Below are 20233 nucleotides of genomic sequence, written 5' to 3' on the forward strand. Positions count from 1 at the left end.
AAGCCATTGGTATACTGACACCATCATTTACTCTTCCATTACGTAACCAGGACACCGTCGATTTCTGTGCTCGGAAACCATGTCAAAATGGAGGCACCTGCTCCCAGAAAGGGACCAACTACCGCTGCCTTTGTGCTCACGGATGGGAAGGAAGCCACTGCGAGACGTCTCTGCTGACCTGCACGACCACAGCAGTCAGAGGTAACAGGCACAAACTATTACTTACCATTCCACAGAAGAAACACTACAAAAAAAAAACTCCATGAACGTCAGCCAGTAAAATAGTGACTGCAGGGAGGGAAAAAAATGTATTCCTGCTCCCGAATAGCGATCAGATTGGACCATCATCCCACTATTTATTTATATATAGGTACATTTATGTTATCTAAGAAGTCCAAGAATCTCTTGAAATTCATGACAACTTCTTTTTGGTGAATTTTGCCCAGAATTACATATTTAAGGTGGACTAATCCTATAGAAAAGTACGATCTCACTATCCTCATCCTTCACAGTAAGATAAAGCTGGTTTTGGTGCACATACTGTCTCTATTACCAGGCTCTGGAATTTGTCAGCCACTCTTTTGGAGAGGCAAGCTTATGTTCATCAGTAGTCTGTCAGCACTATAGGTGCATGAACCTCTTTTCCCTCCCTTCTTACCTTGTATTACGTATGCCATTAACTACCGGCTCTCCAGCACTGAACTGAAAGCCCACTTCTCTGTTATGCCTAATAAAAGAGAAGGAATGAAAAGACAAAAGCCGGTCTCCACTTCCCGTAGCTGGACAAAATCTTGCCCCCATTTCCTGTAAAGAAAAAAAGACCCACCCCTACTTTTTTGTAGAGGTACAAAGACCCACTGCCATTTCCCTTGGAGGGACACAGACCCACCTCCACTTCCTCTAGAATGATAAAGATCCACCCCACTTCCTGTAGAGAAATAAAGAACTGCACCCACTTCCTGTATACAGATAAAGAACCTCCTGCACTTCCTGTAGAGAGATAAAAAACTGCCCCCACTTCCTGTACACAGATAAAGAACCGCCTCCACTCCCTGTAGAGAGATAAAGAACCACCCCTACATTCTGTATACAGATAAAGACCCACATCCACATCTGTAGAGAGATTAAGAACCGCCTCCACTCCCTGTATACAGATAAGGAACCTCCCCACTTCTTGTTGAGAGATAAAGAACCGCTCTTACTTCCTGTAAACAAAGACCCACCTCCACTTCCTGTAGAGAGATAAAAAACTGCCTCCACTTCCTGTAGAGAGATAAAGAACGACCTCCACTTCCTGTAGAGAGATAAAAAACCACCTCCACTTCCTGTAGAGATAAAGAACCGCCTCCACTTCCTGTAGAGATAAAAAACCGCCTCCACTTCCTGTAGAGAGATAAAGAACGGCTCCCACTTCCTGTACACAGATAAAGACCAGCTTCCACTTTCTGTAGAAGGATAAAGATCAATCCCAACTTCCTGTAGAGAGATAAAAAACAGTCCCCACTTCCTGTAGCAAAATAAAGACCCGCCTACAGTTCCTGTGTAAAGATAGTCCCTCCTCCACTTCCTGTAGAGAGATAAAGAATGGCTCCCACTTCCTGTACACAGATAAAGACCAGCTTCCACTTTCTGTAGAAGGATAAAGATCAATCCCCACTTCCTGTAGAGAGATAAAAAACAGTCCCCACTTCCTGTAGCAAAATAAAGACCCGCCTACAGTTCCTGTGTAAAGATAGTCCCTCCTCCACTTCCTGTAGAGAGATAAAGAACGGCTCCCACTTCCTGTACACAGATAAAGACCAGCTTCCACTTTCTGTAGAAGGATAAAGATCAATCCCCACTTCCTGTAGAGAGATAAAAAACAGTCCCCACTTCCTGTAGCAAAATAAAGACCCGCCTTCAGTTCCTGTGGAAAGATAGTCCCCCCCTCCACTTCCTGTAGAGATAAAGAGCCGCCCCCACTTCCTGTATAGAGATAAAGAACCGCCCCCACTTCCTGTACAGAAATAAATAAATGTCCTAACCACTTCTCAAGACCATGAAGGAGACGCAAATGTAATAAGATACCTATCTGTATAATATATAGGCATGAATATTTCTTATATTCTGTTTCCCTAATTTCTACGCTCACAGGCATAAACCCCGGCTCTCTCTGTAACGGGAATGGGCAGTGTGTGGATTCGGGTGCTTCATACGAGTGTCACTGTTTCCCTGGTTTTTCCGGTTCTCATTGCCAAGATAAGATTAATCCTTGTCGTCCGAACCCTTGTAAAAATGGTGGTCATTGCTGGGAAATCTCAGGGTCACCTTCCTGCCAGGTAAAAGAACAATCTTTTCTCTAATGTATCGGTGCATTAATATCTAAGTATTCCTTTAGTTTTCATTCATGTTATTTTTTCCATTTTCAGTGCCTCCCTGGTTATTTAGGAAAAACCTGCACAGAACGAGACCCATGTTACCCACAGCCATGTCAACACAACGGAGTGTGCGTGCCCCAGGGCGGCAGCCATCACTGCGTGTGCCCTACAGGAACACAAGGTAAGTGCATATCTTCTCATAGTTCGTCTGTAAAGAGGCCAAAACAGTAGATATTAGAGATTTATAATCAGAATCTGGAAATATTGGTGAAACCCGGCCTTAAGAAGGTCACTAGCAGCGTAAAAAATAAATTGTTGGCAGTCCCAAACAAAAATGGCGGAATAAGTTATGGATCTGCAAAAACACTTCTGCACTAAAAAAAATCCAATCTGACCACTTCTTAATATTAGCAAGTATGAATATAACATTCACATATACAGAGTTGTGTAACGTGGAGGGTCAAGCCTGGGGGGTACAGGGCAATGTTCCTTGCTGCAAAATCCAGTGGGAGTGTAAAATTTTGGGCCGTCTTCCAAATGATCCAGGAGGCTCTCCATTGCGGACGTATGGTGCCGGTAAGCACCAACCACCTGTTTTTTTCATCTGGGACACTGCCAGTACCTATGCAGAGCACAGCAATAGAAATGAGCTTGTCATCATCTGCTGTGCTCTGCATAGTCAGTAACCAAGATGACAACATTGTCAGTATAATGACATTAGCTTTGTCATCTCGGTCGCTGCCTTTGCAGAGCGCATAGACAGCAACAGGGGCGATTGTGCTCTCCTGCAGCTCAATATCTCTCCTCTCACATGTAATGTCCTCAGGGGAGGAGCAGAGATCTGCTGGGAGAGCTGCCCGACGTTAAAGTGTGTACCATGTAAAAAAAAAGCACTAAGATTATAATAAACGTATGTGTTGGTACAATTTTCTAACCCTGGCTAGGGCACAGGCTAGGGAAAAGGTTTGGGCTAGGGCAAAAGGTTAGGGATAGGGCTAGCTCACAGGCTAGGGAAAAGGTTAGAGCTAGGGCAAAGGTTAGGGATAGGGCTAGGGCACAGGCTAGGGAAAAGGTTAGGGCTAGTGCAATAGGTTAGGGATAGGGCTAGGGCACAGGCTAGGGCAAAGGTTAGGGCTAGGGCAAAGGTTAGGGATAGGGCTAGGGCACAGGCTAGGGAAAAGCTTAGGGATAGGGCAAAGGTTAGGGATAGGACTAGGGCACAGGCTAGGGAAAAGGTTAGGGATAGGGCAAAAGTTAGGACTAGGGCACAGGCTAGGGAAAAGGTTAGGGCTAGGGCACAGGCTAGGGAAAAGGTTAGGGATAGGGCTAGGGCACAGGCTAGGGAAAAGGTTAGGGATAGGGCAATGGTTAGAGATAGGGCTAGGGCACAGGCTAGGGCAAAGGTTAGGGATAGGGCTAGGGCACAGGTTAGGGAAAAGGTTAGGGCTAGGGCAAAAGGTTAGGGTTAGTATTATGATAGGCAATTCAGTATCACAATGGACATGGAGGTCAGAGCACATACAGTGATCTGACAATAACCCAAAATAATAGAACGAGCTCTGAGACGTGGGAACTCTGCAGACCGCAATCCCTGATCCTCTCCAAACACAACTAGAGGCAGCCGTGGATTGCGCCTAACGCTCCCTATGCAACTCGGCACAGCCTGAGAAACTAACTAGCCTGAAGATAGAAAATAAGCGTACCTTGCCTCAGAGAAATACCCCAAAGGAAAAGGCAGCCCCCCACATATAATGACTGTGAGTAAGATGAAAAGACAAACGTAGGGATGAAATAGATTCAGCAAAGTGAGGCCCGATATACTAGACAGAACCAGGATAGGAAAGATAACTTTGCGGTCTACACAAAACCCTAAAGAAAACCACGCAAAGGGACAAAAAGACCCTCCGTACCGAACTAACGGCACGGAGGTACACCCTTTGCGTCCCAGAGCTTCCAGCAAAACAAAATGGACAAGCTGGACAGAAAAAATAGCAACAAATAGCAAAGAAGCACTTAGCTATGCAGAGCAGCAGGCCACAGGAATGATCCAGAGAAACACAAGTCCAACACTGGAACATTGACAGGAAGCATGAATCAAAGCATTAGGTGGGGTTAAGTAGAGAAGCAGCTAACGACCTCACCAGATCACCTGAGGGAGGAAACTCAGAAGCAGCAGTACCAGTTTCCTCCACAAACGGAAGCTCCCAGAGAGAATCAGCCAAAGTACCACTTGTGACCACAGGAGGGAGCTCTGCCACAGAATTCACAACAGGTTAGGACAAGGGAAAAGGGGCTTGGGTGATAAAATACTTACATTCAAAATATAGCAAAAAATGTAGTAAAAAGTAACAATTTTATGTCAGATTTCAGCAAAAAGCCCCCCAAAAAACAAATTTGAGGGTCAAAGAGCAAACTTTACAATTATATTAGTATTTTCTTAAAGTGCAAAGCATATACTTGAGGAATAAGGAGTCCTAACTGTCCAGGTATTAAGGGAGTGCAAAATACTTGCCTTGCTCCAAACGCTGGCAACATACACCACACCACTGCATACCCCATAAGTAGGTACGGACTGAGGCTGAAATTCAGCCCTGGCATTTGAAATCACACAGGCCCATGTTGTCCCCGATCCCAAGAACCAGATGTGATATATTGCTAATATTACCCTGGATGGATACTACAAGACCAATATTTCTACTGATACCCGTGGCCTGCTGGGGTAAGTGACGGAGTCAGCGACTTGGTGATCTGTCACAACTCTTAACAATATGGGTATCTTGAGAACACAGATTCTGTTAGCAACATAGCAGACAAGGCGGCCCACGACCAGACAGGCCCTACTGGCATTTGCCAGATGGCCAGTCCGGCCCTGCCCATAACACAACCATACGACTCCATAAAAGTCAACCACAGTGACCCCATAGCAGTGCCAGATACAAGATAGACCTTTACTGGCCAAAAAAAAATTAGAAAACAGTATGGATTCATGAGACTAAATTCCTTCTCTTTCATCAGGACCCCGGTGTGAAATCGACATTGATGAGTGTGTCGCCCCCGTACCCCGCTGCTTTCATGGGGGCACTTGTCTGGATGCGGTTGGGGGGTTCACTTGTATATGTCCTCAAGGATATGTAGGAGACCGCTGTGAAGGGGATGTGAATGAGTGTCTCTTCAACCCATGTGACCCGCGAGGAACACTGACCTGTGTCGAGGTGGCCAATGGATACCAGTGCCAATGCCATCAAAATTACACGGGTAAAGCGTTGTGACCTGTAATCTTCTAGCCACTGTTTCCTTTGCTATAATGTCAGGTTATATGACCTTCCTTTGAGGTCCATGTGGTCAGACTCTACGTCCCCTTCTCCATGCGAGTGGCGGTGGTGTATCGTCCTCCCGGCCCCTCTCATCAGTTCCTGGATCACTTTGCCACCTGGCTTCCACACTTTCTCTCCTGTGACACCCCCACCCTTATCATGGGTGATTTCAACATCCCCATTGCCTCTCCCCTCTCCCCATCTGCTTCTCACCTTTTATCTCTATCCTCCTCTTTTGGCCTTTCGCAGCATACTAACTCTCCAACACATGAAGATGGAAACTCCCTTGACTTGGTCTTCTCCCGACTTTGCTCAGTGGATGACTTCACAAACTCCCCTCTCCCGCTCTCTGACCACAACCTTCTTTCATTCTCTATCAAGAACTGCCATCCCGCTCAGGTCACCCCCACTTTCCACACTTATAGAAACATACAGGCCATTAACACCCAGAAACTTATGATGAACTTGCAGTCCTCATTGGCCCCTATTTCCTCCATCTCATGTCCTGATTCTGCATTGAAGCATTACAATGAAACCCTGCAAAGTGCTCTGGATGAAGCTGCTCCTCCTATACATAAAACAACTCGGCACAGACGGCAACAACCGTGGCACACGCTGCAAACACGTTTCCTGCAGCGGTGCTCCAGGTGCGCAGAACGTCTGTGGAGAAAATCTAATCTACCCGAAGATTTCATCCATTATAAGTTCATGCTAAAGACATACAATTCTGCCCTTCACCTCTCCAAACAAACCTACTTCAACACCCTCATCACCTCCCTGTCCAATAACCCTAAACGTCTCTTTGACACGTTCCAGTCCCTACTCAACCCAAGAGAGCAGGCCCCAACCACGGATCTCCGTGCTGACGATCTGGCCAATTACTTCAAAGAAAAAATTGACCACATTCGACAGGAAATCATCTCCCAATCTCTTCATACCATGCACTGTCCTCCCTCCCCCACTGCATCTAGTTCACTCTCTGACTTTGAAGCAGTTACAGAAGAAGAAGTAAGCAGGCTCCTTGCATCTTCTCGCCCGACCACTTGCACCAGTGACCCCATTCCGTCACATCTCCTCCAGTCCCTTTCCCCGGCTATCACCTCTCACCTAACAAAAATATTCAACCTTTCCCTCACTTCCGGTATTTTTCCCTCCTCATTTAAGCATGCCATCATACATCCATTACTTAAAAAACCATCCCTCGATCAAAACTGTGCCGCTAATTATAGACCTGTCTCTAATCTTCCCTTCATCTCTAAACTCCTCGAACGCCTGGTCCACTCCCGTCTTACCCGCTATCTCTCAGATAACTCTCTTCTCGACCCTCTTCAATCTGGCTTCCGCTCTTTACACTCTACTGAAACTGCCCTCATTAAAGTCTCTAATGACCTACTAACAGCTAAATCTAATGGTCACTACTCCATGCTAATTCTCTTGGATCTCTCTGCAGCATTCGACACTGTGGATCATCAGCTCCTCCTCACTATGCTCCGCTCCATCGGCCTCAAGGACACCGTTCTCTCCTGGTTCTCCTCCTATCTCTCTGACCGATCCTTCACTGTATGTTTTGCTGGTTCCTCCTCCTCTCACCTTCCCCTTACTGTTGGGGTTCCTCAAGGATCAGTCCTAGGCCCCCTACTCTTCTCGTTGTATACTGCCCCTATTGGACAAACAATCAGTAGATTTGGTTTCCAGTACCATCTCTATGCTGACGACACCCAATTATACACTTCTGCTCCCGATATCACACCGACCTTTTTAGAAAACACCAGTGATTGTCTTACCGCTGTCTCTAACATCATGTCCTCCCTCTATCTGAAACTAAACCTGTCAAAAACTGAACTCCTCGTGTTCTCTCCCTCTACTAACCTACCTTTGCCTGACATTGCCATCTCCGTGTGCGGTTCCACCATTACTCCAAAGCAACATGCCCGCTGCCTTGGGGTCATCCTTGATTCTGACCTTTCATTCACCCCCTACATCCGATCACTGGCTCGCTCTTCTTACCTGCATCTCAAAAACATTTCTAGAATTCGCCCTTTTCTTAATTTCGACTCTGCAAAAACTCTGACTGTTTCACTTATTCATTCTCGTCTGGACTATTGTAACTCTCTACTAATCGGTCTCCCTCTTGCAAAACTCTCCCCGCTCCAATCTGTCCTGAATGCTGCAGCCAGGATCATATTCCTCACCAACCGTAACACCGATGCCTCTACCCTGTGCCAGTCATTACACTGGCTACCCATCCACTCCAGAATCCAGTACAAAACTACTACCCTCATCCACAAAGCACTCCATGGCTCAGCACCACCCTACATCTCCTCCCTGGTATCAGTCTACCACCCTACCCGTGCCCTCCGCTCCGCTAATGACCTCAGGTTAGCATCCTCAATAATCAGAACCTCCCACTCCCGTCTCCAAGACTTTACACGTGCTGCGCCGATTCTTTGGAATGCACTACCTAGGTTAATACGATTAATCCCCAATCCCCACAGTTTTAAGCGTGCCCTAAAAACTCATTTGTTCAGACTGGCCTACCGCCTCAATGCATTAACCTAACGATCCCTGTGTGGCCTATTTATAATAAAAAAAAAAATAAAAAAAAAAAAAAGTTCCTCGCATCATGTTCTCATACACTTTATGCAGTATTAGCCCTCTGTGTCTGTACTGCTACATACTTAGGCAGGTAACTGGTTCATGCAGCTTTACATGAACACCTGAGCCTTACACTATAGCTGGTCCGAATAACTAAAGCAATTGTTACCATCCACCTTTCGTGTCTCCCCTTTTCCCCATAGTTTGTAGCTTGCGAGCAGCAGGGCCCTCACTCCTCCTGGTATCTGTTTTGAACTGTATTTCTGTTATGCTGTAATGTCTATTGTCTGTACAAGTCCCCTCTATAATTTGTAAAGCGCTGCGGAATATGTTGGCGCTATATAAATAAAATTATTATTATTATTATTATTGTTATATTTTATCCTTGTTTGTGTGTTTTGTGGACAGAGGATGAAGTGATCTCTGATCACACTTGTTTTGTGATCTTCTCAGGTCAGAAGTGTGAAAAACTAATCAACGTGTGTGACAATAGCCCATGTGAGAACGGCGGACTCTGTGCTGTGGCCGCAAACCGCCATCTTGGATTTGCATGCACTTGTCCAAAGGTAAAGGTCGATGATCAGTCAGTACAACTAGCCTATATCTTCCCTAGATATGAAATCATGTTAGGAGGAAATTATTTAATCTTATTTATCATCTAAAAGATATATATATCCGGGAAAAGCAGCAACATGAATCACAACATCCTATTAAAAGGACTAAATGGTAAATTTAAATGCCACTAATTCGTCATTGTCATTGGAAAACCATCATAGCCACAGCTCGGAAATAAGTGTATAGTGACCATGGCTTTTGGTGGAAGTCAGCCGAGGAATTGTCCAATAATCTAATGTATATTGATACAGGATTAGAGTGTAGGTTTAGGGAAAGAAACCCAAAATGGCAGAAATGTTGTTCCCCCAAAGCCACTACTGGAGTCTGGTAGCTGCTTATTTACCTCCCCGTAAGAAAAACATGCAGAAGTGGCTGAACCAAGACTGTTTATGGAAAGTTTGGGAGGATATTTCTGCCTAGTACATGGTTCTTACTGGAACTGACACTAAATGTAGGCTGTGCTGCTGCCAGGAGGAGGAAACGCCTCCATGATGATTGTACTGAAGTAAATAATCATATTAACATGTGTAATAATGTGGCAAGAAAGGTTAGTGTAGGCCAGATAGGAAGCCCCTCTTGTACAGAGGCTCTCCATTCATTCTTCAGGACCTGTCTCTATAAAGTCTATATCTCCTTCCAGGATATATTTTATATTCTGTCAGTTCACGAAGAAATTTAGATCTAAACAAAAAAATCACAAAGTTCTGGTACAATAAACAAGTAAGTAATCATACTTTAGAGGATTAAACTGGAGTCTCATGTCATACTGACATTCAGGGATCACTGTCTAACCCCATTGCGGTACCTATAAATATTCATTGTCCTTTTTTGTCCTTTCTCTTTGGTTAGGGCTATTCAGGACCTACCTGCAACACAAACGTGTGTGCATCATTCACTTGCTATTTTGGAGGAACTTGTGTTTTGACAATGGATGGGAAGCCACACTGTAATTGTTCCCATGGTTTTACTGGACCAAGGTGCCAACAGTATGTGGGGCCTACTTACTCACCTCCCCTGGGGCCTTGGAAAAAATGTCCACATATAGATTGTCGTAGAACCTTCCGAAATGGAATCTGTGACAAGCAATGTAACAATAAGGCTTGCCTATATGATGGGTTTGACTGTGACACTGCAGGATCCTGCAAGTAAGTAATAATATCATAAGTAGTATTGGGAAGAAGAATTATAATGTCAGCGTGGCTTATAAATACTGATGTAAAATACTAACCAAATACTGAATGTGCGAATGTGGCCTGACAGTAGAAATGTCTTAGTTGGTGATCATAGATCTATACTATATTTTATTTTACATTATGCAACATTTAACACAATCTGAGCCAATGTCATGTTGTTATTACAATATAGCAATATGTATGGTTTTATGCAAAGCAAAATGCTAATATAATGCATTCATGCCTTTATGACTTACTACCATAAATGCAGTCCATTTCTTAATTAATACGTCATCTTCCTCTTTCCACAGTCTTCTCTATGACAAGTACTGCCTTGATCATTTCGCCAATGGTCACTGTGAGAAGGGATGTGATAATGCAGAGTGCGGCTGGGATGGAGGCGACTGCTCGGCACATGAGAGCCCCCAAGGGAAAGTAATCCTGGTGCTGAGCTACAACGCCTCTGTCCTCCATCGCAATGACGTCATTAAACTATTGCGTTTTCTGTCCATGCATCTCCATGCGAGACTAAGACTAGCAAAAGACAACGATGGAGATATGTTGTTCAGGCTTTGTAAAGAAAACGATCCTCAAGACTTGTCTCCGGAGAAGTTGGAGAGGTGGAAATATGAGATTGCTGCAGATACAGCTTACGAACATGGGGGAAAAAATACTATTGGGTAAGTGTGGTGACCAGGAACCGACAAGAAGACGAAGACCTAACCCAAGTCATGGTGTCTAATGTCTTGTGTTCTCAGGTGTGTCCTGTACGTGGAGATATTTGGCTCCAATTGTCCATTTCCTTCATGTATTGACACATCCGAAGAGGCTGCGCACTTCTTGGAAGCTCTGAACGAGACAGAGCAGCAATACACTTTTTTGGAAGTTAGTCATATCCCAGGTACGTAAATGCCAAAAAATATTGCAAAGTCCAAAAACATCTCTGCAAGCCATTTTTAGAGTCCTCACTACGCCAGGACCTCCTATCTTCAGTAGAATAGAAGACATTGCAGTCAGGGAGGCTTACGGGAGACATTATATTGGATGGTGAGGAGTCCGTTTAATGAATATGGTAAATTGTTTATGGACTATGCAATAACAAAAAATATATTGGTAGTCTGTGCCCAAATCGATGATTGAATTTCGAAAGTAAAGACCTTGTAATGTTGAAAGAATTACTTTACTCACCAAAATTCTCACTTTTTTATGAACTCATACCTTTTCTTCCACTCAATGTCCAACTCTTTCTCTCAATGTGGCCCTAAGCAATACTTAAAAATTATTATAATATCCAAATATGGGTTTTTTTTTAGAAAGAAAACAGAATGAGCTACTGTTCCACACTTGACAGTGGCTTATTATCCATAGGAATGGACATGTTGAAATCCAAAATGCCCAATCTTTCTTCCCCCTGACATTTGTCATCAGGTGGGGAACCTGACAGCTGCTATTTATAATTTTTACATAGCAGCTTGTGTGAGTTCAGTATAATGCATATGTGCACCTATGGACTACTGTTTCCATTAAAAGAAACTTATAATCCAAAAAGTAATTCCAATATAAATGAAAGTACACAAACTAAACCTAAAATATCATACACGTGTTGATGAAAGTTAGATGAAAGCTATGACTGGGCAGTTAACTTACAGGGTTACAGTCTGTTTAGAAAGGATCGTAAAAATCGGAGAGGAGGAGGGGTTTGTCTCTATGTAAAGTCTTGTCTAAAGTCCACTTTAAGGGAGGATATTAGCGAAGGGAATGAGGATGTCGAGTCCATATGGGTTGAAATTCATGGAGGGAAAAATGGTAACAAAATTCTCATTGGGGTCTGTTACAAACCCCCAAATATAACAGAAAGCATGGAAAGTCTACTTCTAAAGCAGATAGATGAAGCTGCAACCCATAATGAGGTCCTGGTTATGGGGGACTTTAACTACCCGGATATTAACTGGGAAACAGAAACCTGTGAAACCCATAAAGGCAACAGGTTTCTGCTAATAACCAAGAAAAATTATCTTTCACAATTGGTGCAGAATCCAACCAGAGGAGCAGCACTTTTAGACCTAATACTATCTAATAGACCTGACAGAATAACAAATCTGCAGGTGGTTGGGCATTTAGGAAATAGCGACCACAATATTGTGCAGTTTCACCTGTCTTTCACTAGGGGGACTTGTCAGGGAGTCACAAAAACATTGAACTTTAGGAAGGCAAAGTTTGAACAGCTTAGAGATGCCCTTAATCTGGTAGACTGGGACAATATCCTCAGAAATGAGAATACAGATAATAAATGGGAAATGTTTAAGAACATCCTAAATAGGCAGTGTAAGCGGTTTATACCTTGTGGGAATAAAAGGACTAGAAATAGGAAAAACCCAATGTGGCTAAACAAAGAAGTAAGACAGGCAATTAACAGTAAAAAGAAAGCATTTGCACTACTAAAGCAGGATGGCACCATTGAAGCTCTAAAAAACTATAGGGAGAAAAATACTTTATCTAAAAAACTAATTAAAGCTGCCAAAAAGGAAACAGAGAAGTACATTGCTAAGGAGAGTAAAACTAATCCCAAACTGTTCTTCAACTATATCAATAGTAAAAGAATAAAAACTGAAAATGTAGGCCCCTTAAAAAATAGTGAGGAAAGAATGGTTGTAGATGACGAGGAAAAAGCTAACATATTAAACACCTTCTTCTCCACGGTATTCACGGTGGAAAATGAAATGCTAGGTGAAATCCCAAGAAACAATGAAAACCCTATATTAAGGGTCACCAATCTAACCCAAGAAGAGGTGCGAAACCGGCTAAATAAGATTAAAATAGATAAATCTCCGGGTCCGGATGGCATACACCCACGAGTACTAAGAGAACTAAGTAATGTAATAGATAAACCATTATTTCTTATTTTTAGTGACTCTATAGCGACAGGGTCTGTTCCGCAGGACTGGCGCATAGCAAATGTGGTGCCAATATTCAAAAAGGGCTCTAAAAGTGAACCTGGAAATTATAGGCCAGTAAATCTAACCTCTATTGTTGGTAAAATATTTGAAGGGTTTCTGAGGGATGTTATTCTGGATTATCTCAATGAGAATAACTGTTTAACTCCATATCAGCATGGGTTTATGAGAAATCGCTCCTGTCAAACCAATCTAATCAGTTTTTATGAAGAGGTAAGCTATAGGCTGGACCACGGTGAGTCATTGGACGTGGTATATCTCGATTTTTCCAAAGCGTTTGATACCGTGCCGCACAAGAGGTTGGTACACAAAATGAGAATGCTTGGTCTGGGGGAAAATGTGTGTAAATGGGTTAGTAACTGGCTTAGTGATAGAAAGCAGAGGGTGGTTATAAATGGTATAGTCTCTAACTGGGTCGCTGTGACCAGTGGGGTACCGCAGGGGTCAGTATTGGGACCTGTTCTCTTCAACATATTCATTAATGATCTGGTAGAAGGTTTACACAGTAAAATATCGATATTTGCAGATGATACAAAACTATGTAAAGCAGTTAATACAAGAGAAGATAGTATTCTGCTACAGATGGATCTGGATAAGTTGGAAACTTGGGCTGAAAGGTGGCAGATGAGGTTTAAGAATGATAAATGTAAGGTTATACACATGGGAAGAAGGAATCAATATCACCATTACACACTGAACGGGAAACCACTGGGTAAATCTGACAGGGAGAAGGACTTGGGGATCCTAGTTAATGATAAACTTACCTGGAGCAGCCAGTGCCAGGCAGCAGCTGCCAAGGCAAACAGGATCATGGGGTGCATTAAAAGAGGTCTGGATACACATGATGAGAGCATTATACTGCCTCTGTACAAATCCCTAGTTAGACCGCACATGGAGTACTGTGTCCAGTTTTGGGCACCGGTGCTCAGGAAGGATATAATGGAACTAGAGAGAGTACAAAGGAGGGCAACAAAATTAATAAAGGGGATGGGAGAACTACAATACCCAGATAGATTAGCGAAATTAGGATTATTTAGTCTAGAAAAAAGACGACTGAGGGGCGATCTAATAACCATGTATAAGTATATAAGGGGACAATACAAATATCTCGCTGAGGATCTGTTTATACCAAGGAAGGTGACGGGCACAAGAGGGCATTCTTTGCGTCTGGAGGAGAGAAGGTTTTTCCACCAACATAGAAGAGGATTCTTTACTGTTAGGGCAGTGAGAATCTGGAATTGCTTGCCTGAGGAGGTGGCGATGGCGAACTCAGTCGAGGGGTTCAAGAGAGGCCTGGATGTCTTCCTGGAGCAGAACAATATTGTATCATACAATTATTAGGTTCTGTAGAAGGACGTAGATCTGGGTATTTATTATAATGGAATATAGGCTGAACTGGATGGACAAATGTCTTTTTTCGGCCTTACTAACTATGTTACTATGTTACTATGTGTTACTCAGAAATCCAAAAAATGCATAGAGACAATAAACATTGCATTGGGGTACACAACTATACAATAAAAATAAAGTTAGTAATTAAAATCAAGAAGCAATGAAAGCAAGGGGAGGCCGATGAGAGACACAAAATAATGAAGATAAGAAAACAATCTAAGGGGTAGCCCCCGAATGGCAGAATACTACAAGGAATGATGATAACAGGTAAGTATATTTACATATGTATATCCACAATGTTAATTACAATGCAATTCTGAAAGTCAGATCTGTAGAAATTTGGTGTCATGTATAATTGAATCAATAGTAAAACGATAAACATGCTATACTCTACCCTAATCAGACATACCGAAAGAATAAAAATAGAATTTGTCACCGAATCGGCCTCCACCTCAGACCCCGACGTACGTTTCAACCCTACTTTTTTGGAGTTTTTTTTACTACTTCCATTAAGTCTACTGATTCACGGAAAACCAATCCTTGCTCAAACACCTTTAAATGAGAAATTATTCATAAAATTTAATGATATTCAATATATATAGAAGTACACCCGTCTAATTTGTTGGACTTTTATAGTGAAAAAAGGTGAGCACAACATCGAAAGGTCATCCTTCTTCTTATATCCATGAAAGGGTACTGCCTGAATTTAGGGGCAGGCGTTGGCGACACAAACAATTGAATGTGTAATAACTCTACTCTATAGTTGGTCGAAACAATTAAAGCCCAAGACTAATGTGTACTGTCATCATAATTTCATAATTATCTCATTTTCTTTTTATCTTCTTTTGTTTTCTGGTTATATTTTTATATCAGGTGTAAATCTGCCCTCTTCCCCCAGCCCTCCAATCCCATTTCATCAGGCTCCATGGTTTTTGCCAGTGAGTGTTGTTTTTGCCATGATTTTGATAGCCGTGGTAATCATTGGGGTAAAAGTCAGCAGAAAGCGCCAGCATGGCACGATTTGGCTACCATCCGGCTTCAGCCGTCATCGAGCACAAGAAGGGAGCCGGAGGCGAGAACCTGTGGGCGAAGACTCTGTTCGTCTTAAGTAAGAATATTTTCGGGTAACGGGGGGTCAAACCCTCACTGATCATAGATAATGTCTCCTCCATCTCCCCTCTCACAGCATGCAGAGAGAAGCTGCAGCTCCATCCTCCTCCTCCCCCTTCTCTGAGTTTATGACTTACCTTAATTATACAGATTGAATTTATTACAAGAATTAGGAGCTTTCCTAACTTTTATAGCTGAAATAAAAGAACGGAACACAGGCAGGTGGAAGGTGATGTAAATTCTGCTGACCCACAGGGGGTTTGGAGACCTGTAACAGAAAAAAACCCAAAACATGTTGAATTTTGATACCTATATTATTTTACGCAATGGATAGCAATCAATTTGTGATTTTTTTTCTCTATATTAGACCACTGAAACACGATTCCGGCTACGATGATTCAAGCCCAGAAGGAGTCGTGCCACCAAAATCTAGAAGACTAAAGGTAAGACAGTGATTTGTCCACTTTTCCCATGGGTTCGTCTCCATTTTTTGTTTTTCGTCTCATCTTCTCTATTTCCTTCTTTCAGCTTAATACAGACCCTACTATTCTTGATCATCGACAGTGGAGTCAGCAACATATCGACGCTGGAGTTCGTTTCCCGCAATGTCTTGCTTTAACTCCACCCCAGGAGGATCCTGATGGCAGAGACATTGATGTGAGAGGCCCAGGTGTGTTGAGTTGAGAGCAGAGATTCGATTTGCAGGTCCCTGGTCCAGCAGCCACATCAATATTCCTTGATTGCGAGGTGGGAGTGCAACAAACCGTGCCCTACCTGCCCAGATCCTTGACAACTCTTCTGATTTGTAGGCTTGACGTGATGCCATCATTGTGGCATGATGCACCCATCACATTTAATGCAGGCCAGCTCATCAGAAGCGGATGCCGGCAGATAGGAGGTAGTTAGCTGGTCTCTTGACTAAATTCTTAGCTTTTTTTTCCCATTACAGATGGAGTGACTCCACTAATGTCGGCCATCTGTGCTGGAGGAGGTCTTGAACCTGTTGGAGGAGGTGCGGATCCACAAGAAGTTGAGAGCTCAGCAAGTGTCATAGCAGACCTAATTAGCCAGGGTGCCAGCCTTAATGCCCAGACTGATTCTACCGGAGAGACGGCTCTTCATCTAGCTGCTCGTTTTTCAAGGCAAGATGCCATCAAGTGTATGTTGGACGCAGGAGCGGATTCCAACGTCCAAGACAGGCTGGGAAGGACCCCACTTCATACAGCCATTGCTGCTGATGCTTTGGGTGTTTTCCAGGTAACTAAATACAACTGAAGAAATGGAACGTAAATGTTGAAGACATCAGAGATTGTAGACATATTAGATTGTCTTAAGACCCGAACTGAACATTTTTATCACATCGACTATTTTTCCATTTAAGACCCTCTTGAGATGCCGTCAGACAGACATTGACGCTCGGATGCACGACGGGTGTACACCTCTAATCTTGGCCTCCCGTCTACCTGTGCAGAATATGGTGGAAGAACTTGTCGCATGTGGTTCAGATATTGGAGCAGCTGATAACCGAGGTAAGAACCTTCACATGAATGTCATTTCAATGCCGCTTCAGATAATGTAGACTCCGTGTTGGACTAAACTCCATTGGTCAAGAGTAATAGTTTCATCATCTTCTTCTGGTTTGGTTGACCTCCCCATCCTTTGCTCTTTCTATAGGTAAATCTGCGTTACATTGGGCTGCGGCAGTAAATAACGTCCCAGCAATGAAGACACTTTTGAGCAATGGAGCAAACAAAGACCTCCAAGATAAAAGGGTAAGAAGACAAGACAAGAAGGGCAAAACAAGAGATCGAACAGATTGGATATTAAAAGCCAACAGCTGATAATTCTGGAATCATCTGTTGGTGAAATATTTAAACAGCCGCTTTAGATGGTCAAGCAGTCTCAGAGACATCGGTTGATGTGGCCAACTTTACTTTAATTTTTAGGAGATTTGTTTATCCATGTCCTTTATGGAAGTTTTAAAGAGTTTTTCTTGTGCTACAAAGCAAAATTTTGGTAAATGCATCCAATGTAATATTTTCACTACTTCTAACATTTCTTTTGCCCTTTTCTTTCTTTACAAATTATGAAATAGGATCAGACCGCCCTCTTCCTTGCTGCGCGAGAAGGAAGTTATGAAGCTGTTCAACTTCTTCTGGAACACCAGGCAGATCGTGACCTGTCTGATCATGTAGGTCATCAGCCCCGACATGCGGCGAGAGATCGCGGCCATAGGGATATCTTACGACTTTTTGAAGAAAGCAGCCAATTGCTAAATAGGAGCACACCTGCCGTCCCAAACACTGGACCTCCTCAACTAAAGAAGACCCCCCGACCTCGACCCAAAGAGCCAGTCAAGCCTCCTCCTTTACCGCACATAGACCTGAGCAGTTCTTGCTACCACAGTGCTCCACCTGGCTCCGCTCCACCTTACTTACCAGGAGCTCAATCAGAAACCAGCTGTTGCCAATCACATCTTCCTATGGTAAACTATGGTGGAAATTGCCAACCCTATCCCCGAAGTGGGTCATTCTCATCAGGTGTGGCACAATGTCAATGGGGTGGTCATAGAGGTTGGAAGGTTCACTTTTGTCCATCAGGCTGTACGGTGCCGGAGGCTTCATATTCAGGTGGAGGACAGCAGATGTCTCCTCATGCCCATTGGCTACCAGAAGCTCATTATCCCAAATCACCAAACTGCCAAAATGCCGTGTCCAACTATTGTTCCACTCCATCAATTGAGCATCCACCTAACAAGGACGTATCTAGTCCTCATGCTGACCAGATGGGACATAACATATATTTAACCCCTCCTTCATCTCAGTATGGATACCCTTCTCCTGCCAGCCCAGAAGAAACACAGTCAACACAAAAGACGTGTATGCATCACCATCCATTCCTTACCCCCTCTCCAGAGTCAAGAAACCCCTGGGGTATTTCTTCACCATAATGCCTGAAAACATCTTGAACTGGAGATCTGGAAAGGACAACTCCATGGTCACTTACCGAGGGAGGTGATTTTATAATCTCCGTGCCTATGAGCCGAAATATCTCATTGTTTGTTCAGGGCTCATATAAAGACATTTTAGTTTGGGAATGAAGATTAGAAATTTTAGATTCATATAGGAATTTATCATCACAGGCGTGGAAAGTTCTGATGCTTCAAGATTAATGTTTGGTAAGATAAGTTTAGGCCTCGTTGAGGGTGTAATTGCCTTAGACCAGGTGGCTGTTACCGGACCTTTGAGAGAAGGTCCTGAGCCCTGGTTGTCCCATTCCCAGGGAAAAACAATGACCTTAGATCATGGAAAGTGAGTGGAGAACGAAAGAACAAAGGGCCCTTCTGTCCGCAGTGGCAAAAGCCATCACCAGAATGGTGGACCAGATAGAATCCTTTTTGTGAGGCCTCCATTTTTCTATGTTCATCACCGGGCCTGGTTTCATAAGTCTTGTGTTGAAATTAATTGATTTTCCAATTTTGAGGACAATACCAGATAACTCCATGGTTAGTTGACACCTGTTACTATACTACATTGTAGTTTGGTGGCCTTAGGACAGCCATCTGTTACATTTCAGAGAAAATTAATAGTCAGTCATCCCACACGTCAAAACAAGAACTCAACAGTAAAAGGGATTGTCCATTTTTAACTAACATAAAATAATAAATGCTAACATAAAAAAACAAAAAATAAAAGTATTCATACTCACCTTATGGATGCCCCCACCGCTTCCATTACGAGGTGTCCCGGTCTCCCGCCAGTCTCTCTACTCCGGTGATGACATACATGTGAACCCTGCAGCCAATCACTTGGAATAGCGGGTCAACGCTGCCACCATCAATATTTTATTTTATGGCATTCTGAGATGTTTTCAAGAATTGTTTCCTTGGTTGGAAAACCCCTTTAGAGTTAAGCTGTGATTTTATTAATTCTATTAGTATTGTATTGTGACAATAATATATCCTGCAGAGGAACAATAAACCTAAAACACTGGCCCCAAAGGAGGAATTTTTCTATCTTTACAGTTTTCCCTCTGCTGCACATACACATTTTCCCTTTCCATGCTTTCGAAGTGGGCGGTCCCTTCCCGATGTGATGTCAGAGCTGGGCAGTTTGCTTTGAGCCAATCAGCTCTGTCTCCTCCTTCTTTCCATACTTTCTAAGTGGGCGGTCCCTTCCCGATGTGATGTCAGAGCTGGGCAGTTTGCTTTGAGCCAATCAGCTCTGTCTCCTCCTTCTTTCTTGACTTATAATAACCTGCAGCTGCATCCCCCTCCTCTCCCTCTTCCTCTCTCACCCATTAAAATTTTCACTAAATTAAATTTACTGACAGAGAATCATTATTAACATTTATAGAGGGTCTGCCAGCAGGGAAAGGGGATCTACTGGCTGCTGCAAGATGGTGGAGATGCCTCATTCCTCCAAATAGTCTTATGTATTATTGACTTATACATTGAAAGATCGACGTGCTTAACATTTCCCGGCCAGCACGTTATATTTGGTATAATGACAAACAATAGGAAGCGCACTTAGAAATAATCTACTTGCACGGTCTCTTGCAGGCAGCGATTTGTAAATGACTTGTCGTTTTTGTCAAAGTGTATATTTTCTATTAAAAACAGTCATAAATATAAGTATATTGTGACTCATCCTTATTGATCACCTCCCTTGGGTTATTTTGTACGACCCCATGCTTTCAATTTAATATGGAGGCAATATCCCGCC

The 20233-nt window shown here is 43.2% G+C and overlaps 1 protein-coding gene across 2 annotated transcripts in view; it reads left to right on the forward strand.

Annotated features, from left to right (window-relative positions):
• The window catches only part of LOC138661554 (neurogenic locus notch homolog protein 1-like), an 89673-nt gene extending 69528 nt beyond the window's left edge, over positions 1–20145 (forward strand). For both annotated transcript variants that reach the window (XM_069746356.1, XM_069746357.1), the window contains exons 18-32: positions 51–201; positions 2134–2318; positions 2409–2538; positions 5373–5612; positions 8720–8832; positions 9731–10026; positions 10365–10733; positions 10812–10954; positions 15273–15507; positions 15877–15952; positions 16038–16179; positions 16459–16766; positions 16891–17038; positions 17184–17281; positions 17605–20145. In XM_069746356.1, the coding sequence (XP_069602457.1) occupies positions 51–201; positions 2134–2318; positions 2409–2538; positions 5373–5612; positions 8720–8832; positions 9731–10026; positions 10365–10733; positions 10812–10954; positions 15273–15507; positions 15877–15952; positions 16038–16179; positions 16459–16766; positions 16891–17038; positions 17184–17281; positions 17605–18459 (3489 nt within the window). In that variant the 3' untranslated portion in view covers positions 18460–20145. The remainder of the gene's footprint in view (positions 1–50; positions 202–2133; positions 2319–2408; positions 2539–5372; positions 5613–8719; positions 8833–9730; positions 10027–10364; positions 10734–10811; positions 10955–15272; positions 15508–15876; positions 15953–16037; positions 16180–16458; positions 16767–16890; positions 17039–17183; positions 17282–17604) is intronic.
• The last annotated feature ends 88 nt before the right edge of the window (positions 20146–20233 follow it).

The sequence above is a fragment of the Ranitomeya imitator genome, chromosome 2 (assembly GCF_032444005.1).
Source record: "Ranitomeya imitator isolate aRanImi1 chromosome 2, aRanImi1.pri, whole genome shotgun sequence".
NCBI classification, from domain to species: domain Eukaryota; kingdom Metazoa; phylum Chordata; class Amphibia; order Anura; family Dendrobatidae; genus Ranitomeya; species Ranitomeya imitator.